Here is an 18,202-nt window from a genome sequence, read left to right as displayed (position 1 = left end):
TGGCCTCCAGTTGTTTAAAGCACTCCAACAGACCCTTAAAGACTCAGAAAAGCAGTGGTTGGACGCCCAATGTATTTACCACAAAGCTCTTAAGAAAATGTTCAAACATTTTCCCAAAGCTGTTACTCCAGAAATAAAAATGTATGCTGTTTGCCTATAGAAGATTAAAAGTTTACCTTCACTGTGACAGCTTTTCTAGGCTAGAATTGGAGCCACGTCTCTATTTTCCATTATTCAGAAATAGGTCTGAACCACACAGAATATATTTGCTGTAACAAGAGTCAAGGTAATTTAAAAAAAATAATATACATATTTATTTATGATTTGGGTTGACCCAAATCATAACAGAGTATTGCACTTTCTGTGCTATCAAAGGCTAAAGTATTTTGTAAACAATGCCTTCATGGCATTTAGAGTAAGAGTTGATCTAAAGAAAATCTCAGATTTAGCTAACCCAAAGTTTGAGCAGCTAGCTTTTCTTCTGGAGGAATCTGAAGGCATTTGTCAATTTTTTTTTTTTTGAAAGGCCTATGGAAAAGGTAACAAATTCAACACTTGGGAACTCAGCTGCTGGCAGTCCTGGACAGGAAGGTTTTCATATCTGCCTGAACTTGCTCGTTGATTTCTCAGACGTCCATTTATAACAGTTCTAACAAGATAGAATCTGCCTTTGAATATCTGTAAATACGGGTAAAGATCACAATCCGGCACTCATAATGGTCCAAGACTGGAAAGGCAGATTCTCGTGTTTGATTAATATTTATGTTACCGGATTCCTTTACAGAAAGAACGGTGGATGAAACACTAATTATGTGTGTGTGTTTGAGGGGCCCCATCCTAGGTCTCTGCAGTTCCTGAAGAGGGATGTCATAAATTTTAGGATTTTTGGAGTCAGGGTACTTATGGGGGGAATTGTTCATGTTTGGCTTAAAACTGTGTGGTTGGCTGACTTAATGTCTATGACATGGAAAAGGAGGAAGCCAATTTACCTCTGCTTTCTTTATTTTGACGACTCAACAGTAATAAAAATTATGGGGGATTTCTCCCTCTAGTTTTATTAAGGCTTGGGGCAGAGCTTGGGGCAGAGTTGTTTGTCCAGAATCCTCCTCGAAGAGGAGGCCCCCCTGGGTGCTCTCGTGCCTTGGGAGGACACACACATCATTTTGTGTCCTAATGGCAGGGTGGGCTGCTTTGCCGTGCGTTGTGGTGTTCTGAGCCACTCGCCTGCAAGGTGCAGGTGACCTGCCTTGCTTTGTTCAGGAGCCACGTGTGGGAGATTTGCTTGGGAATGGGGGATTTTGTCAGCTGGATCATGTTGAAATACCAATGGAATTGTTACCCACAGGGATCCTGGGGAGGCCTCCTTTGGAGATGCAGTTAAACACCCTCAGTTTTATTACTTTGAGAAATCTAGATTTCCTTGTAGGATTTTTCTAGAAGTTTAGCCTCCCAGACCAGCACCTGAGAGCCCTGGTTAGCCTTCCCATCAATATTTTGTTGCCGCTGGAGCCTTTGGGGCCGCCTCCTTTGTTGAAGCGCCACAATCAAGGTGTTCACACAGTCTCAGATGTGTTTGTTCCTAAACAGCCCCGGGCATGTCTCAGTTTCTTCATCTATAAAATGGGGATATCCAATTGTTTACACTCCTGCCACCGTCCAGATATGAAAACAAACCATTCTGCAGGAGTGAAGTAATTGCTTATTTCAAAGACATCATCAAAGCATAGACTCTTATTGTTCAGTCTACGGGGGCAGGGTGACTAATTTGCAAAAGGGAGAGGAATCAAATAACTACTTGTGTAGCAGGTCATTTTCAATGCAAGGGGGAAGAATCGGGATTTAGTGGGGGGTGGGGAGGTGGGGGGGTCCAAGGAGGAGGACTTGAATTTTCAATCTAGTAACCTAATACCAGTAGGAAATACATCTCTCCCGTTCCCATTCATTTTGGGGGACTGACACTCCACCCCACCCCAGCTCTTTGTTAGTGTGGGGACTGTCACGTGATTCAGAATCTTAATCCGGAGTGGGTTTGCTGTTACTCTTGACCCGAATATACCAGAAAATGTATCTTTACTGACATTTGGTGGGTGGCCCCCCTGGACAGGAGTTGGGCAGAGGAGGTGTAGACTTGGGGGGGTGTGGAGGAATGCATACAGCAGGCTGCCTTTAAGTGCACAGTCTTGTTAGATGCAGATGAGGAAGGAACTCTGTGCAGGCTGGTGAGGAAATTCTCCCTTTTTTTGGCCGCCACCTCTTAAAGCTAACAAAAATGGGCATTTATGCCCCCAGAGTGCGCAGCTGGTGGCTCCGAAATGGCACCTTTGCTGGGGAAATGGGAGGCCCCAACTGTCCTTTTGGGACCCCATCTTACTTTTGTGTTGTTTTTCTTTTGATGAGGCTTGGTTCCTTTTTTCCAGCCAATGCTGAGTGAACCTGAATTAGATTTTTAAAAGGAATAACCCCTGGCAGGGCCTGAAACCTCCGGTTTAGTTTTGCTAGTTAGAAAATACAGATGCTTGCTTTATGTATTTGTTTGGTTCACCCTGGCAGGGCCAAAACCTCAGGCTTGAGTTTGGGGGTGGGGGAGTGTGGCACTCTGCCTTCTCCACGGGGGACTTGATAGAGCCCTTGTTCCCTGGCATTAGAGCCCGGGTGGGGTGGGGGGCACAGCAGATCCCCATAGCCTGCGTTGGTGTAGGCAAGGAGCCAGAAGCTGTCTGGTGCTCCTTAATTGAATACAGATCTCAGTCAGTTCCACGTGGACATGTGAGGATGGGCAGGGAGGGCACTGATACTTTCCCCTCTCCCCCGTGTCTGGACGTGGAAGCTCAGAACCCCCCAACCTGAGGGGCCTTGGTGCCTGTCCCAGCCCCCAGCCCCCAGGGTTTGCAAAAAGTCAAGGGAAGTGGGCAAGGAGATCGCGCGACGCCCATGTAAATACTGTTTGCGTGAGCTGGGTCTTCTATCTTTGTTAGTGGCGGCTCGTTAATTAACTGGCAGATTAGTGTTGCCTTCTTTTGACACATGCGTGTATTTTGGGGCAGAAGATTCTTGTTCTCCTAAAACCAAACGGAACCGTTCAGGAAGTCCTTGTACAGAGCCGCCTTCTTCTTCTCTCTGTCCCCGTTGTTCCCCTGCTCCCTCTTCCTGTCCCCTCCTCCCCACCCTTCCTTCAACCCAAGTGGGCTCCTAGTTGCGTGGAGGACAGACATGTTAAACACAGCTAAATAAATCGTGTTTACGCTTGGCGTTCTTGGTAGTGAAAAATCTGTTGCCTGTTTTTACTTCCTTATTTCTCAGCATTTGCTTCCTACCTGTTTTTGAGCACATGCCCAGAAATAGTAGTTTTGTCAAATGAGGGGATAATGCCAGCCAGCCTCTCTTGCTGCCAAGGAAGCTGCTGGATTTTGCAAAACAGAGTGACGTTTTTTTAGTGACACTGATGTTTTTTTTTTTTCCCTTCCCCCCAAAGAAATTAGGATGTAGAAGAAGAGTATTAAAATGCACTTAGGGAAGAAAAAAAAAAAAACAAACAAACCCCACACAGTCATCCCCACGGCACAGGGACACGCATTGAGCAGGTTTAGAGATGGGTCTCACTTTTGTTTGCACTTGGCTTCAAGGGCAGGAGGCAGCCTTCAGATGAGGAGAGGCTGCCTCGGGCCGGGAGAGCTAGCTGAGTCAGTCTCCTTTCCCTTCAGCCCCAAGACTTAATTTTCTCTGCCATTTTGGATGATTGGTGTAAAGATTTTGCTTCTCTTTTTTTCCTGGTTGGGTCTGTGTGTTTCATTTCGGGGCCTTCTGAGCAGAGCCTGCTCTGTGCTCTTCCTCTGAGGTTATAGTTAGATTCTAGTCCTGATCCGGGTTTGGGGCTTGTTGGGTCCTAGCCACGCTATCATTGTTTATATAGAAGAGCAGCTAGGGAGACACCTCCCTTCCTGCGTATCTTTATCCACAGCGTTGTTTGGGGGTGGTATCTGAAAAGTCATTGTCATGATGTGTTGCTGTTTGCTGGGCAGAGGATTACAGCCGAATATAGACAGCAGCTTAAAAAAATATGTATTTTTTTTTAACAGTTTCAAAAACAAAAACAAAAAACAAAAAAATGACAAACGCCGAGCGCTCCTGCGAGGAGCCTGGGCTTGTCTTATCGGGCAATCTTTGTGGGGTTTCTGCAGTGGGTTCTGTCTGAGGCCCCAGCACATCGGCTCTGTTTCAAAGACAGCCAAGGGAAAAAAAATTACAACAAAATCAAAGTCCGTGTGCTCTGATTTCCCCCAATTTCTAATGGGAATACCCTGCAATAGAAATGATATTTCCATGGAGGACTGTGCTCCTGGTTTCTTTAATTACATTAAATAGCCGTGTAAACCTCAGCTGATGTAAAGCCCTGTTTCGGTGGCAGCGGCACCGGGAGCGTGGCTAGATTGAATCCGAAGGAGCAGCGTTCCCCGTGTTAATGTGCTAACAATCTTTATTCAATTAATCCCGCCAAGTGTTAATTTTTACAAATTTTGTTGTGCACACACTGTACCTCGCCGTCGGTGTGTTAGGAGATGAAAATGGATTTCACGTCAAAAACTAAGGAAGAAGGTGACTGTCAGAACTGCTTCCTTAGAAGAAAATTTGTGATCGTAGCCGTCAAAGGCTACCCATGCTGAGCCAAGGGAGGCTCGCAATATGTATATTACATGCCATCTACATGCAGAAAACTCACTTAAAGGAGCTACTTTGTTGAAAGTAATTACAGGCCTGCTCAGTGTTTTAGTCAGTGACATTTCAGACTTGGCTTGGAAACATAAAGAGGCCACAGAAAGATTTTGTTCTTATGTGATGCGAGGCAACGCACCTCAGTGTTCTCTGTATGTCCATTAGTGGAAAGTAAAAACAATGAAAAAGGAGAGAAAAAGACTCAGTCAACAACAAAAGCCAGGGGAGAGCTGGATATTTTTATTACGATAGTAGCAGTTCCGTTGCATGTAACTCTAGCAATGCAACTAAAACCCCAAAATGCATTTGAACTATAGCAGTGACCCCCTTTCTCAATTTGATCCTTTTCTTTTCTTTCTCTTTCTTTCTTTCTTCCTTTTTTTCTTCCTTCCTTCCTTCCTTCCTTCCTTCCTTCCTTCCTTCCTTCCTTCCTTCCTTCCCTTCCTTCCTTCCACCTACTGACCAAGTTAAATTTCTTTCCATATAAAAACCAAGAAACCCACCCTGCTGGCCTTTGTGGTTGCACGTTCCCCTCCTGGGCAGGTAGGGGTTTTATGGTCCCATCTTGATAGAGGTTGATGATGCCCACATCCCTCATAGCCACAACCCCATCTACACCTGGGACTGCTGTCCCTTTTGCCGGCTGCCTCTGACTTGAGTCCTGGCAATAACCTCCTTCCTGGGCACTCTGTTTTCTTGGTGTTCTTTTTATTGGCTGTGCTGCGTTTTTTTCATTCTCAATTCTCTGGGATCCTCAGAGTTCAGACCTCCCCCTTGTATTTACTACGTTGTGCTCCCTGCGCGTGGGGGCTGAGCCAAAGCCAGTGTTGGAGTTTGTGGGGCTTGCAAACCACAACAACCTTCTGAACTCACCAGTTTTTAAACATGTTCTATAGAGGACGAGATTTTTAACAAGTGTCAGGATTCAGTGTTTCCAGGTCGTTCCTCAGATGCCAGGCACAGTGGATGCTGATGGGGGAAAAGTGTCTTTAGTTTAAAACTTACTGTAGGCACCAAATCTGAAGAGTCACCTCGTGTTGTATTTCCCTCACATGACGTGTAGCTTCTGTCCTCATTGTGGTCCATCCCCGTCCCCCACCAGCTCTAAACTAATGCACTCCATGGGGAATGTCCATGGGGACGTGTCTGAGGGATGCCTGGCCGAGGTGGTCATGGGAGTCTGGCCACGAAGTGCCTTCTGGGAAAGGGGCGCAGAGTCCTGACCCTAAATCCCCATGAACTTCAGCTTTTTACTTCAGTTTATAGACTGCGCTTTCTGCCCGCGGTTCTTCCTGAAGTTATGTGCACTATATTGTTAGTGGTTCCTGATGCAACACGATAGAAAATGATTGAAGGATCTTGGATAAATTGTGTTCTAGGACAGAAACTGCAGAAGATTGCAGCGGCTACCCAGCTTCTGATCAGAAAGCTTGAGTCAGGGGAAAAGGGGAAATTTTTCTGCTAGGTATTGGCCAGGTGTTTTTACTGGTGAGAATTCAGAGAATCTGTCAACTCCTGTTTGTCCTTGGCCTCTGTAGATTCCGGGGTATGCATGCAGACATTTGAACGTGTCCACATTGCTGACATTTGCATGTATGTGTGTGTATGCATATATGTATAATCTCTGTATAATAGATGTGCACGTGCACATTTTTCTAACTGGTGAAACACATGGTTTCACCTTCTGTTGTCCCCAGGCCTGCCCATTCCAGGAGGGTGGGCCTCAATATGGTGGACCCTGACTGCTGAGGTCACCCCCAGAGGACTCATCTCTGTGTTCCTGTGTGCGTCCCAAAGCCGTGGTGCATAGGCCTCAACATCCCGGCCAGAGGACAAGTGATTGTGGTTTATTTGCATTCCAGCAGCTGAGAGGGCTCCAGGGATTTCCCTGAATGATGAGCAAAAGAGTTGAAGCTGCACGTTTTCCCCTGCAGATGCCCGCTTAGGGGGTGGACTGGTTAGCCCAGAGCACCCGGTCAGCTTACCCTGAAGAGTTTGCAGAATATGATTCAGACACATCCTTCCTCCTCAGTAGCACCTGACATTTCCTGAGCTTCCTCACTGGGCCTTTTGGAAGGGCTGTAGAAGGTTTTGGAGTTTGTGATGTAACCTCGCCACTCCTTGGCTCTGGGTGCTGCCCCAGAGTACTTTAGCTGCTCGAATTTTGAGGAGATTGTGGTTGGCAGCCATTGAAACAGGTGCTTTTGGACCTGGTGATGGAATGGGCCTGTGTGCCTGCTTGTCACTACAAGATGCAGTGGCCGGGGAGGATGCTCCCTTTCTAAGCCTTGGTGGAAGGAGAGAAACTGGTTTGGGTAGCATTGGGGGGGGGAGGGGCACAGGCACGATTGTTCCTTTGCCTTGCCTCTCCCCTTTTGGGGATACATTAAATGTGTAGCATGCTGGGGAGCAAAAATAGTTGGAGTGGTGATTCACTGTGACAGATCTCAGGAGTGTGCGAAGGGGGAGGCGCCAGGCAGAAGGTGGCCTGTCTCAGGGTGCTGGAAGGGATGTGCTTCTTGCCTTCTTTATGTGGCCAAGCCTTCTTGGTGCCCCGGTGGCCCCAAAGGGTTGTGGTGGTGTGTGTGTGGGGGTCTCTGGATGGTCACTGGGGAAGTGGCAGTTGGACCGGCCTCAAGCCCACAGATGTTCTTGGAGGCCCCTGGCAAGCCCACCCCTCTCCCTGCTGCCTGGCACCCTGCAGTAGCCCTCTCTAGGTCCAGCCACGCCCGGGCAGTGATAAGGGAAGCCAGGCAGGCCTTCTTACCTGCATCAGAGGGAATCTGCACCCTCCCGGCCCATGAAAGGGCTACTGTTGTCAGCAGGAAGCCTGAGTAAAGGCTGGGCTCTGGCTGGAGCTTTGTTTTTATGACCCCTGTGTGATGGCCCTGAAGGATGTCTTTAAACATAGCTGTGCAAACCCTGGTGAGACCTCATTTGCCCTTTTTGTTGCTCCTCATTTAAAGGACACCACCATGTGCACCCCTAAACTCAAACCCGTTGCAGCAAGGACCTGAGACCGTGAAGGGCGCTCAGACTTGCCTGACTTAGAAGGAGAATCCAGAAGTGGGAGGTGGGACTTGGCAGTCCCAGCTCCCTGCAGAGAATTTCTAGATGCCCCAAATGCTCTGGCGCACTGAGCTGAGCCATGCTGCACACCCACCAGCTCTCTTGGCCTGTCTTGGGGACCTGTCCTGACCTTGCAGGTTTTCACGATGACTTAACGGTGTTCACGTATATGCTTGGATTCCCTTTCTGCTTTGTTGTTGTTGTTGATGATGATGATGATGATGATGATGATGTATTTTATAATGAAATGAAAAATAAGTTCTGGCCCTTGCTGGTTACCAGACCTCAGTGATTAAAAACGAAGAAGATGAAATAATACCTGTGGAGCGAGGGAATTTATTTTCTAAGGGCCCCCTCCACCAGACCCGTGCAGCTCTGAAATTGAGTAACAAAGAAGGCTGCTTAGAATCCTTCCCTATTCCTGCTGTCTCAGCCACCCTCCTCCCCCGAAAAGGGGAGAGAGAGAGAGACAAATGGTGGGAAGGCTAGGTCTTGTTGGGTGAGTACCCACTGCCTGTCTCATTTAAGGTGGCACTCTACTTCTTTCAAATAGGAAATTGCCAAAATGGATGTCATCGGCTGCTAATTAGATGTATTTTAACTGCAGGATCATTTTACCAGCTAATACTGTTATTATGTGCTTCAATGTGAACCCATGGTGGAGCTGTTAAAATATGAGTGTGCGGCCCTAGCGCACAGCTAATGAAGCCTGCGGGATTGGTTGGCGCCCTCTCCTCGGTGGCCCTGAAGATGCCCAGGCCAGGCCCCATGCAGAAGTGTGACGCCCTTCAACTTCTCAAGATGTGTGTGCCCCCTTTATTCCCTGTGGCCACCTTGTTTCTGTGTTTTGACCAGGGCCTAAGTCCAGAAGAGGCTCATCACCTCCTGCCCCGCAGAGATAGCACGCTCCACCGTCTTTGGGCCTTTGGGCCAGCCTAGAAGCAACAAATAACTATGAGCCGTGATGTGGCAGCCCAGGCCCATATCACTGCCACGCGGCGGGTGCCCCAAAGCAGGCAGGCCTGAACCTCCAGCATGGAGTTTTCAAGTCTGAGCTGGCTTCCCTCCATCCTCTCTCTCTAGCAAACCGGAAAAAGAGTCCTGATTTCCCGTCGGGGTTGGGGGAGGGGGGCTAGAATTGGGATAGATTCTTAAGCACCAAGCAGTGCATCTGACTTCATGCCGTTCCTCTCTCTCTGTCTCTCCCCCCTTCCCCCTTAATACATAGCATTTTTATCATCCTTAAGACAAAGTAGCTGGCAAAATATTTAAGCGATCCGAAAGAAATGTTTTTATTTGCCTGTGTGCGAATTGGGTTATCTGCCGATCTTGTTTATGAAATTTGGGGCTGCCTTTCCAGCAGTCTGTTCGCCTCTCAAATCTTTCCCGGCTCCCATTTCCATATTTCTGCGTGCATGTTCTTTGTTAATCACTTGGCAAGCGCTTATTTGAATATTAAAAATTTCTTTAATCATCAAAGGCAGGAGCACAGTCTCATGAATATTCATATTTTCCCCCCTCCTCAGACTGGATTCTAGTTCATTACCCTGCAGTAAAAGCCAAACAGCCATCAATCGCCCTCATTACAGGCTCTGGCGTTTTGATTGGCTGCCTCCTGCCCAGAGCTTTTTTTTAAATTAATTAATTTATTTTTTTATTTTTTCCTCTTCTCCTATGAGCTGTCTTGTACCTGCCAACAACCAAAAAAAAAAAAAAAAAAAAAATCAACAATGCAAGAATACATTTCTCTGGTTGAAAAACAACTTTGCAAACTTGTCAAACAGTCCTCGTGGCTTGCTTCTGCTGAAGCGGTCACCAGTCACCAGCACTACCCCCCTACCTCTTAAAAAAAAAAAAGAACGGGGGGGCGGGAAAAGGTGGGGGAGAGAAGAATTAAATAAATAAATAAATAGGGAGAAACTTGAGCCTGAGAGATGAATATTTGTCAAGAGAGTTGACGTAAGTTTCATTTGCATAATGACTTTGTACTTCTGCATTAATAAAATTTGCATATGAAGCCATGTTAATTACTCCTGATCATGCTTTTTGCATTCATGCATAGTAATTTTCTCCGACTTGTGAGAATTAATGTCTTGGCATGGGGGGAGGGGGCGCGGGGATTGTCAGGTTTCCTTGCCAGTGGCCCTCACTCACAAGCGCTCGCTCCCTGTCTGTCTCCCTCCTTGATCTATGACTCATTTTTGCACTATCAGTAGGAGTTCTTGGCTTAAAAAATGTATCAATTGAAAAGCACCAGTAGGGAGAAAAATCTACATCTCCAGGACAGTGTATTCCAGAGCTCCTCTCGCCAGCTAGGAATCCATAACCCTCCCATGTGGGAGGAGCGCCCGCGGATCCAGCATTGGGAATGGTGCACCTTCCCCTCACCACCAGGCTGGGGCTTTTCCAGGCGCGTTTTTGTGTGTCTACACGCCGCCGGTGGGTGTGGGCATGCTCTCGGGGTAGTGCGCATGTGTGAGGATGAAGCAGGAACATCTGCAGGGCCCCTCTAGAAGGGAGACAGGTTACAGACACCCTCAGAATGCATGCAGTAAAAACTGCCTTGTGCCCTGATTTGGAGCTTAAGAAACATTTTAGGGATCTTATTTTTGGACTTTTTTGTGCCTCTTTGTGCAGGAGGCATAGAGCAACATTCTAACCCCTGTGAGCCTCAGTTTTCTCATTCATGGGGGGTTCATAACACCTACTCCTGGACAAGGCTGCTGGCCTTAAATGATATATGTGTTCATTGTTTCTTTTCCCTCATGAAAGCCAACTTCCATGATAAGGATTTGAGCCAGCCAGGGTTTTATTTTTAAGCCACCTGGATCCTGCATAAAGCTGAGATGGCGTCTTGGTGTCCCTCTTCCACATACCTCGGGTGCTGTTCCAATTCCAGAGGGGAACCCACCTAGACCTCAAAAGAAGTAATTTTTAAGAGTGTCTTGCAGGGCTTTGTTGGGTGCCTTCTAGAGCCGAGAACACCCGACAGACATTCCCTGCCAGGCTGTGGGGAGGGAGCCGGAACAGTTCCAGAGTGGAAAATAAATGGATGGTGGTGGCCATTCCGTGAGTGTTCACTGGAAGCCAGCCTCTGGCCAGGCTTGTCCTGACCTTCCTTTAAGGGCGGGGCTCTGAGAAAGTGACTCACCCTGAGTCACCGGGCCAGGAAATGGCAGAGGGGATTGGGCCTAGGCCTCAGCTCCAGGCCTGCATCTGAGCTCAGGCTTCCTCTGTGTGTGTCAGGCTGTTGTCACTGGGCCTCAAGGGCTCTGTCGAGCATGTTCTGGATTTCCTGCCTGCACTTGAATGCAGGTGCCCCTTCCTTGAGGATGGGCAAGGGCTGGGAGGTGGCCTGGGATGGGTGCTGAGGCCAGACAGTCCTCACCTTGGACTTTGCCCTTTCAACCACTTTAAGGTGTACAGTTAGTGGTTTTGAGTGTCTTCACAATGTTGTGCAACCATCACCACTGCTGTCTAATTCCAGAACATTCTCTCCACCCCAGGAAGAAACCACGTCCCTATTAGCCTTCACTTCCCCGCCCCCGGCCCCTGCAACCACTTGTCTACCTTCTGTCTCTGTGGTTTTGCCGACTCTGGACATTTACCGTAGTCACACAGTGGGTGGCTTCTAGCATCGCCTTCTGCTTTCGCTCTAGCTTCAGGAGAGAAGTTCTGGAGTTTCTGGAGTTCACCTGTGGGTTAAGCTGCTGGGGGTGGGGGGAGGGATTCCCCAGGGCAGAGGCCTTCTGAGAGCAGCTGGAGTGTCCTCTGTGGGCAGCTTAGGATTAGAAGCCTCTCATTCTTGTTGTCCCCTCCCCTGCCTCCATTGAGCCAGCCCCTGGAACAGGTGGTCTTCAGTGAGGTTGGAATTCTTAGTGGGGCATAGGGAAGCCCCTCCAGGGGGCAGCTTGGCCCCCCAACCCTACCTGAGTTGGGGGATGACTTTGCCTTTAAAGACTCTGGCCTAAGCCTGACCTTTCCAGAAGGAGAGATGTGTGGCTGGACCTGCCCTTAGATCCTTCCTCCCAGCCTTGGAGACCTAGGTTCTGCTCCCTTTCTGCTTGGGCAGTCCTGAGCACTCCTGTCACTCTTTCTCAGCCATGGTAAATGGTGGTGGCTGTGTCACGGTTTCACCCAGAACCTGGGGGCCTGGATTTGCTCTTTTTCAGTCTCCCATGGCCCGACTGAGCCCAAGGACCCTCCGGCTTCCCTCCACGCCACATGGCCCTTCTTCTCAGCATCCCTGGGTGCCCTGGTCACTCCACACTAGCTGCAGCCCAAGGGGGAAGCATGGCATATCCAGGCTTTGGAGACACAACTCTGTTCAAGTCCCAGGTCTCTGTGAGCCTCGGTATCCCCTATGGGATGGCGGATGGTTTTCTCAGCTGAGTGAGGTATTGGTGGTAGGTGCTCAGCACAAAGCCGTGTCAGGAGCCTTCCACGGTGTGAAGGCAGGTGGATGTAGACAGGACTGAATGTGCAGTGTCCGGTGCTGGGGCAGGGGGTTAGGCGAGGACTGGCCAGGGCAGGCTTCCAGGAGGAGACAGAGACACTGGCCTTGGGTGTCGACTTTACATGGGGGCCAGCACTGAGTCTGTGGCTGGAACTGTGTGGGGTCACTGGCCATGCCTCCCTTCTGGGGCTGTCATGGGCTCAGCCACGCCCTGGGCCCCAAGCCTTGCCTCGTGCAAGGTCTTCAGGGGCTTTGGCTTCTTGGCAGGACATTTGCAGGTGTTCCGAAAGGCCCTAGATAACACCCGGTTTGTAGAGGCAGGTGCTGTAGCGAAAGAGCCCTGGTTCTGGAGCCAACGGCCTGGGTTTGGTGGGGCTGCGGTCATGTCATCAGTTTGCTGGTCTGTGCAGTGGGTCTCCAAGGCCCTGTCCCCTGGGCATGTTGGGAGACTCAGGAGGGGGACTGACAGGATCCTGGCCGGAAGTGGGCTTGTGGGGCCTCGTGGCTCTCCTGGGTGGGGGAATCCCTTGTGGGGCCCCGAGGTGGGCAGACCCCCACCCTGCAGGCCCGTGTGGGGTGGTGAGCGGCGTCGGGTGGCCTCCTTGGCAGAGCCGGCCGGGGGCCCAGCTGCCCTCGTCTTGTTGGTGTTTTCTTTTTGTCTCTCTGATGCTTCCCTGCTCAATTATTTACCCAGGGAATTTGGGCTTCTTCACTTGTGGTTTTGGCAAGGGCTTCACACAGATTTTTGCCCTGGTGGTCTCTTAGCCATTTAAGATAAACGGCCAAATCAAACGCAGGCCTTGCCGGGGAGTCGAGGCGGGCCGTGGGGCTGGGCGGAGGCAAGAGAGCTCCTGGCCCTGCATCCTGGCTGTCAGATGGGGGAGGTGCCCCCAGCCGGCCCGAGGCGTGAAGAGGGGTGCTGGGCAGTGCCAGGGTTTTCTTGGGGTGGTTTGGGGGGGCGTTTAAAGCCTTCCGAAAGGCCTTGGGGCTTGTGTGCTGTGTGCTTGATGCTCAGGTTGCTGAGGAGGACTGTGGGCTGGAGAGAGACACCAGCTGGCCGTCCGCCAGGCCCGCAGGTTAACCAGTGCCCAGGTGCTCAGAGGTAGATTGAGGTGTCCAAGGCCTGTACCAACAGCCCACCTGATAGAGCAGACAGTGGTGGCTTGGAGCCTCCCAGCTCCTCCAGAGGGGGGTGGCCCAGGTTTTTGGGAATGAATCCCCAAAGGGAGCCAGCTCCGGAACACTCCAGAAGCCTCCACGTTGGCGGGTGGGGGGCTTCCTGGGTTCAAGCGTCCTGACAACCTCTTTTGGCCCCGCCCCCCCAGGGATGGGAGTCTGGTCCCAAGACAGCCCATCCTGGCAGCTGTGGAAGGAGGACCCCATGAGACCCCCCACCCACTTCCCTGGCCTCTTGCCCCCTGCCTGTGCCCGGTCACCTTCCCTGCAGGGCCTGGCACCCCGGGGCCTCCCACTCTGGAAGGGTGGCCTGCAGCCCTCTCTGCCCCGGGCCCCTGCCCCACACCCCGGGTCCCTTGTACGGTCCAGGGCCCGACTGACCAGTCTTTTTTATTGTTTTTTCTCCAGGGCCGTGCAGGCCTGCCCAGCTGCCAGCGACGGCCCCCATAGCTGCCTCCTCCCACCCTCACTCATCTGTGATCACTCCACCTCTGCGCACCCTGGGCGCTCTGCCGCCCTGCTTCCCCCTGCCGTGCTGCAGCGCGCGCCCAGTCTCGGGTGACGGGACTCAGGGTGAGGGTCAGACGGAGGCTCCCTTTGGATGCCAGTGTCAGTTGTCAGGTAACAGACGGCCGCGGTCGGTGGGGGGGGTGGGCTCCCAGGGATGGCGGGGTGTGCCCTGGGCCGAGCTGGCGGCTGCCTCTCCCAGGTGGGCCGGGCAAGGTGGGGCCCCAGGGAGGATGTGCAGTCCCACCCCTAAAGGCATTTTGCGGGGGCACAGGGGGAGTGGTGAAGCACATCAATGTGCCCCTGTCCCCATCGGTCAGGAGGTCCTCCGACGCCTCCGCCCGTTCTGAGTGTCTCACTCCCGGAATGCATTTCTCCAGCTTCCAAATTTCATCTCTTTGGGCTGTTTAGCTAAAGCTTAATTGGATAACACTTAACATCTGAGGTTTTCTTCTGCTCTGCCACTGCCACCCCCCCACCCCAGTCACTGCCCCCCTTCCTGACGACAGCACTGGGGGGAAGACTCCCCGGTCGTCTGTGCACATCGCCGGAGCCATCCAAAATGCTGAGTTTCTCTTTGCCAGAATGTGTTGCCTATTAACTTTGAGACAAAAAAAGTCACTCTGAAGGAGCCTTTCAGCTGTGGCCGTGGGAGGGGGTGAAGCCTTGCCTGTGGGGTGGGGCCATGCACCTCCCTGCTGGGTGCCTCTCCGCAGGTCTGTGTGGCTGCCCCTCGTACAGGTGGGCAGACGGGCAGCCTCAGCACAGCGCCCCCCACCTCTCTTCCCAAGCACAACCCACACTCCTGCTGTGGCCTGGGGTCCCTGGAGTTTGTGGGCACAGGCCTCTCCTGCTCAGGGCCTGGTGCCAGGATGCTGACACACACACAGGTGGTGGTGAGCGCCCTGAGGCCTGGTTTCCGGGCAGGGGCCAGGAAGGGGGTTGGGGGGGGCGTTGCAGAGCTGGGGCCAATTCAGTTTGTCCCAGCTTTGTCACCAGGCACGTTGCAGGCTTTCTCTTGATTTGGGTAGTGAAGGGAAAACTGTCTTTCTGAGACAGGTTTTGCTTTATTGAAGCTGTCCCAAGGGATGGTCCCTGGTGGAGCCCCAGCTCCAGGGGCCAGAGCCTCCTAGGCCTTCCTGCCGGTCGGGTGGCCTGCGGCCTTCAGCAGCTCCTGCTGTGGGGTATGGTGGCATCGTAGGTACTGGGCTAATGCAGTGAATGCACAAAGCAAAGACTAAAATTGTCCAGGAAGGCGTCGGCTCCACGGGCAAATCGGCCGACTCCCTGCCCCGGGCCGCCCGAGCGCCCAGGGGGATTGGGGCTCCCATCCCAGCTCTGTAGGGCTGCGCTGTGATCTCTGCTTGCTGAGCGAGGGATGCCTGCTTCGTCCGGGTGCTTGCCCTGCTCTCGTGGCTTCCTGTAATTAGTGCGGCAGCCCCTGCAGCCACGCGGGGAGTCGCGCTATCAAAGATCAGCCTGAGTGTTTCTGACTAGACTCGGTCAAGTTCCGTGGTACAGAAACATGATTTCCCTGGCAGAGGTGCACCCGGGGCTTCACTTAACCCTCTGTTGGCTCTGGTAGCAACACGTCCTCCCACGCTTGCCCTCAGCCACAGTGCCACCCCCTTCCTTCAAGGGACCACGTGTGGAGGGCCTACTGTGTGCGGGATTGCACTGGGCCTTTTTTGTGCATTCTTGAATTTAATCCCCATAGTGACCTTAGGAGGTAGGTTCTCTTCTCTCCACTTTCCAGATGAGAAAGTGAGGCTCGGAGATGTGGAGTTCTCATAGCCCACGTTCAATCATTCTTTTAGGAAAAGCCCTTTCTTGGGCACCTCATTTGTAGGCGCCGTGCAAACCAAGGTGGAGTCAGGCACAGCAGGTCTGGCCCTCCTGCAACTTGCAGGGGTGGAGATGGGGAGCGCGGGAATGGGGACCTGCAGAGAGGACTCTTGGAAGGGGGCGGAGGGGCAGAGGTGGGATTTGACCCTGGCTGGTCATCCAGAACCTGCTTCATCTCTGGCCTTGGCTCATCTGGCTTAGAGGCCCACTTGGATTTTAGAACTTGATGCCATGAGGGCTAAAGAGTCCTCGAGCACCCCCAAACTGATGTCAGTGTCCAGGGAGGGGAGCGAGGCAGGGTGGGCTCTGTTCCTGGGCTCTCTGGGACCGCCCTTCCTGACCCTCCTCGGAGGCCTGCTCTTGGGCCTCTGACGCTTGGCCGTGATTTCCAGCGCTGTCCTCTTTCACTGTTGGATCCCCGCTAATTAGCCTGCTCGAGGTTGTCCCTCCATACTTTCTGATCAGTTTCAGTACCTGAAAATATCCTGTTCCGGAGGTTTTTGTCCCTTTGTGGCTTCTGTCCCTGGCACTGGGCTGTTTGCTGAAGTGTTTTTAGTGCCTGTTTAATTAGTAGTTGGAATGGAGTCATTAAATTCGCAGTAACCCGTTAGGAAGAAGCAGCCCTCTGTAAAGACGGAGAGGGGCCACCGTCCTTACTTTGTTTTGTCTCTTTTCAGATCAGGATGCACTGAACCTATCTCTTCAAATTAATACGGAAAACCCTGGAGTAACCGTGTTTCACACAGGTTAATTGCATGCCCGTGAAGGCATTCACAGTTATTTATAGAAGGATGTAATGTTTATGGGGGAGCAAGCCACACAGGTTTGTGTGTTTGTGTACCTCTCTGGCTGGCAGCGTCCCAGACAGCCCCGCCTCCTGGGACCTCCACCCCAGACCTCCGGATGGTCACAGTGGGGTGGGGAGGAGGCACTTGGGCTCTTCATTGCTTTTTGACTCTGCTGAGATATTGGGAGGGTGGGAGGGCTTTGAGTGTGGGCGTTCCTGGAAACTCAAGTTTCTTCCCCGGGACATTTCATGGAGGAACTATCCAGGGCGCCCGTGGAGTCGAGAAGCTCGGGCTGTGGTCCTGGCCCTCGCTCCACCTGGCTGGTGACCTTGAAGAAGCTGTTCTCCCTCTCTGGGGCTGTTTCCTCTTCTGTAATAAAAAATATAAATGCATCTACACACGTACATATGTATCACGTGATATATACGTAACGTTTAAAAATGAGGCTCCACGTTTGGCTTCTAAAACAGATCCTATTGATCTGTTTCAGTTACTGGCTGCTCTGGATGACTGGGCATGTGACTTAGCTCAGGTCCCCAGGGCAGGGGTGTGGTGGTCGGGGCCGGTTCCGAAACCTCTGGGCCTTGGCTCCCCTGAACCGTTCCCCGTTCCAGGGTTTCCATGACTGTCAGGCAGTCATCAGAGTGCAACCCCTGCCCGAGTCAAGGCTGCTGTTCTGTATGGTTTTGGGACCTCGTTTTCCTCCCTGTGCCTCAGTTTTCCCACCTATAAAATGGGGGTGATGATAGTTTGTGCCTTGAAAGCTTGTTTTGGGGATGAGATGAGGTCATACATGCCAGGTGCTGAGACTAGTGCCTCATGCTAAGTGAGCCCCGTAGAAGTTCTGATTCATGCTTGAGCAGAATGGGTTTTACAGCAGTACACAGTTATGTGTCTGAGATTTTACATCAGGCTCGATCTCCAGGTTCCATTCTTAAAGGCATTTAGCCTCTTGGCTGGCTCAGATCATGTACCAGCATCGTGAGGTGGAAAAGGAACCTAGAAACTTCATTGCATATTTAAAAGCTGCAAATGGTCATCTGCTACTGTGATTAATACATGTGCTTGGTGAAGTTCAAGGTCTCACGCAAGAACACACAGGATCCCAGCTCGGGGAAGTGGAAGTGTTTGGATTTAATAGAAGGAGTCAGTTGCAGTCATTAGTAGATGCTGAAATCACAGGGCAATCTTGTAAAGTTAAATTCAATTTACTTTTCTACTGAAATTGCTTGCTGTGTTATTTAACTAGTCTGGGGTTTCTTGGCATGGGTTAAAGGGACAATAAAGATAAAAGAATACCTGTAAGTAAATAGTAGGGTGTAACAGTAGAATCTATCATGTACTCCTCCTTCAATTATATCCCAGTGTTCATTTGTGTTGGTTTTTATAACCGGAGCCATCCAATGGGACACTGTGGATTAGACCACCCGAGCTGTGGAAGCTTGATGCAATTAATACAGTCTGTCTGGAAAGTGGCCTTATTTCTGGAAGTTTTATGTTAATGATATGGTCTGTGCTTTGCACATTTCATACCAGAACAAGAAGCACGCTGTAGTTTCATTCTGAACTGGGTTTGATTAACACCGGAGGATCAGTGGGAAGCCAAAGGGTGATGCCGACCGAGATGGCAGCGCCCACCAGGCCCCCGCGG

At 51.1% G+C, this 18,202-nt stretch overlaps 1 protein-coding gene across 7 annotated transcripts in view; it reads left to right on the top strand.

Moving 5' to 3' along the window:
• Positions 1–18,202, top strand: part of BCL11B (BAF chromatin remodeling complex subunit BCL11B) — a 93,236-nt gene that overhangs the window by 25,998 nt on the left and 49,036 nt on the right. For 2 of the 7 annotated variants that reach the window (XM_032405897.1, XM_032405896.1), the window contains exon 3: positions 13,820–14,032. The exons of the other annotated variants lie outside the window; for them this stretch is intronic. In XM_032405897.1, coding sequence (XP_032261788.1) covers positions 13,820–14,032 — 213 coding nt within the window. The remainder of the gene's footprint in view (positions 1–13,819; positions 14,033–18,202) is intronic. 7 annotated transcript variants of the gene reach the window in all.

The sequence above is a fragment of the Phoca vitulina genome, unplaced genomic scaffold (genome assembly GCF_004348235.1).
Source record: "Phoca vitulina isolate PV1807 unplaced genomic scaffold, GSC_HSeal_1.0 scaffold7, whole genome shotgun sequence".
NCBI lineage: Eukaryota > Metazoa > Chordata > Mammalia > Carnivora > Phocidae > Phoca > Phoca vitulina.
Note: the sequence above shows the minus strand (reverse complement) of the source record. Positions and strands in the feature narration are given on the sequence as shown.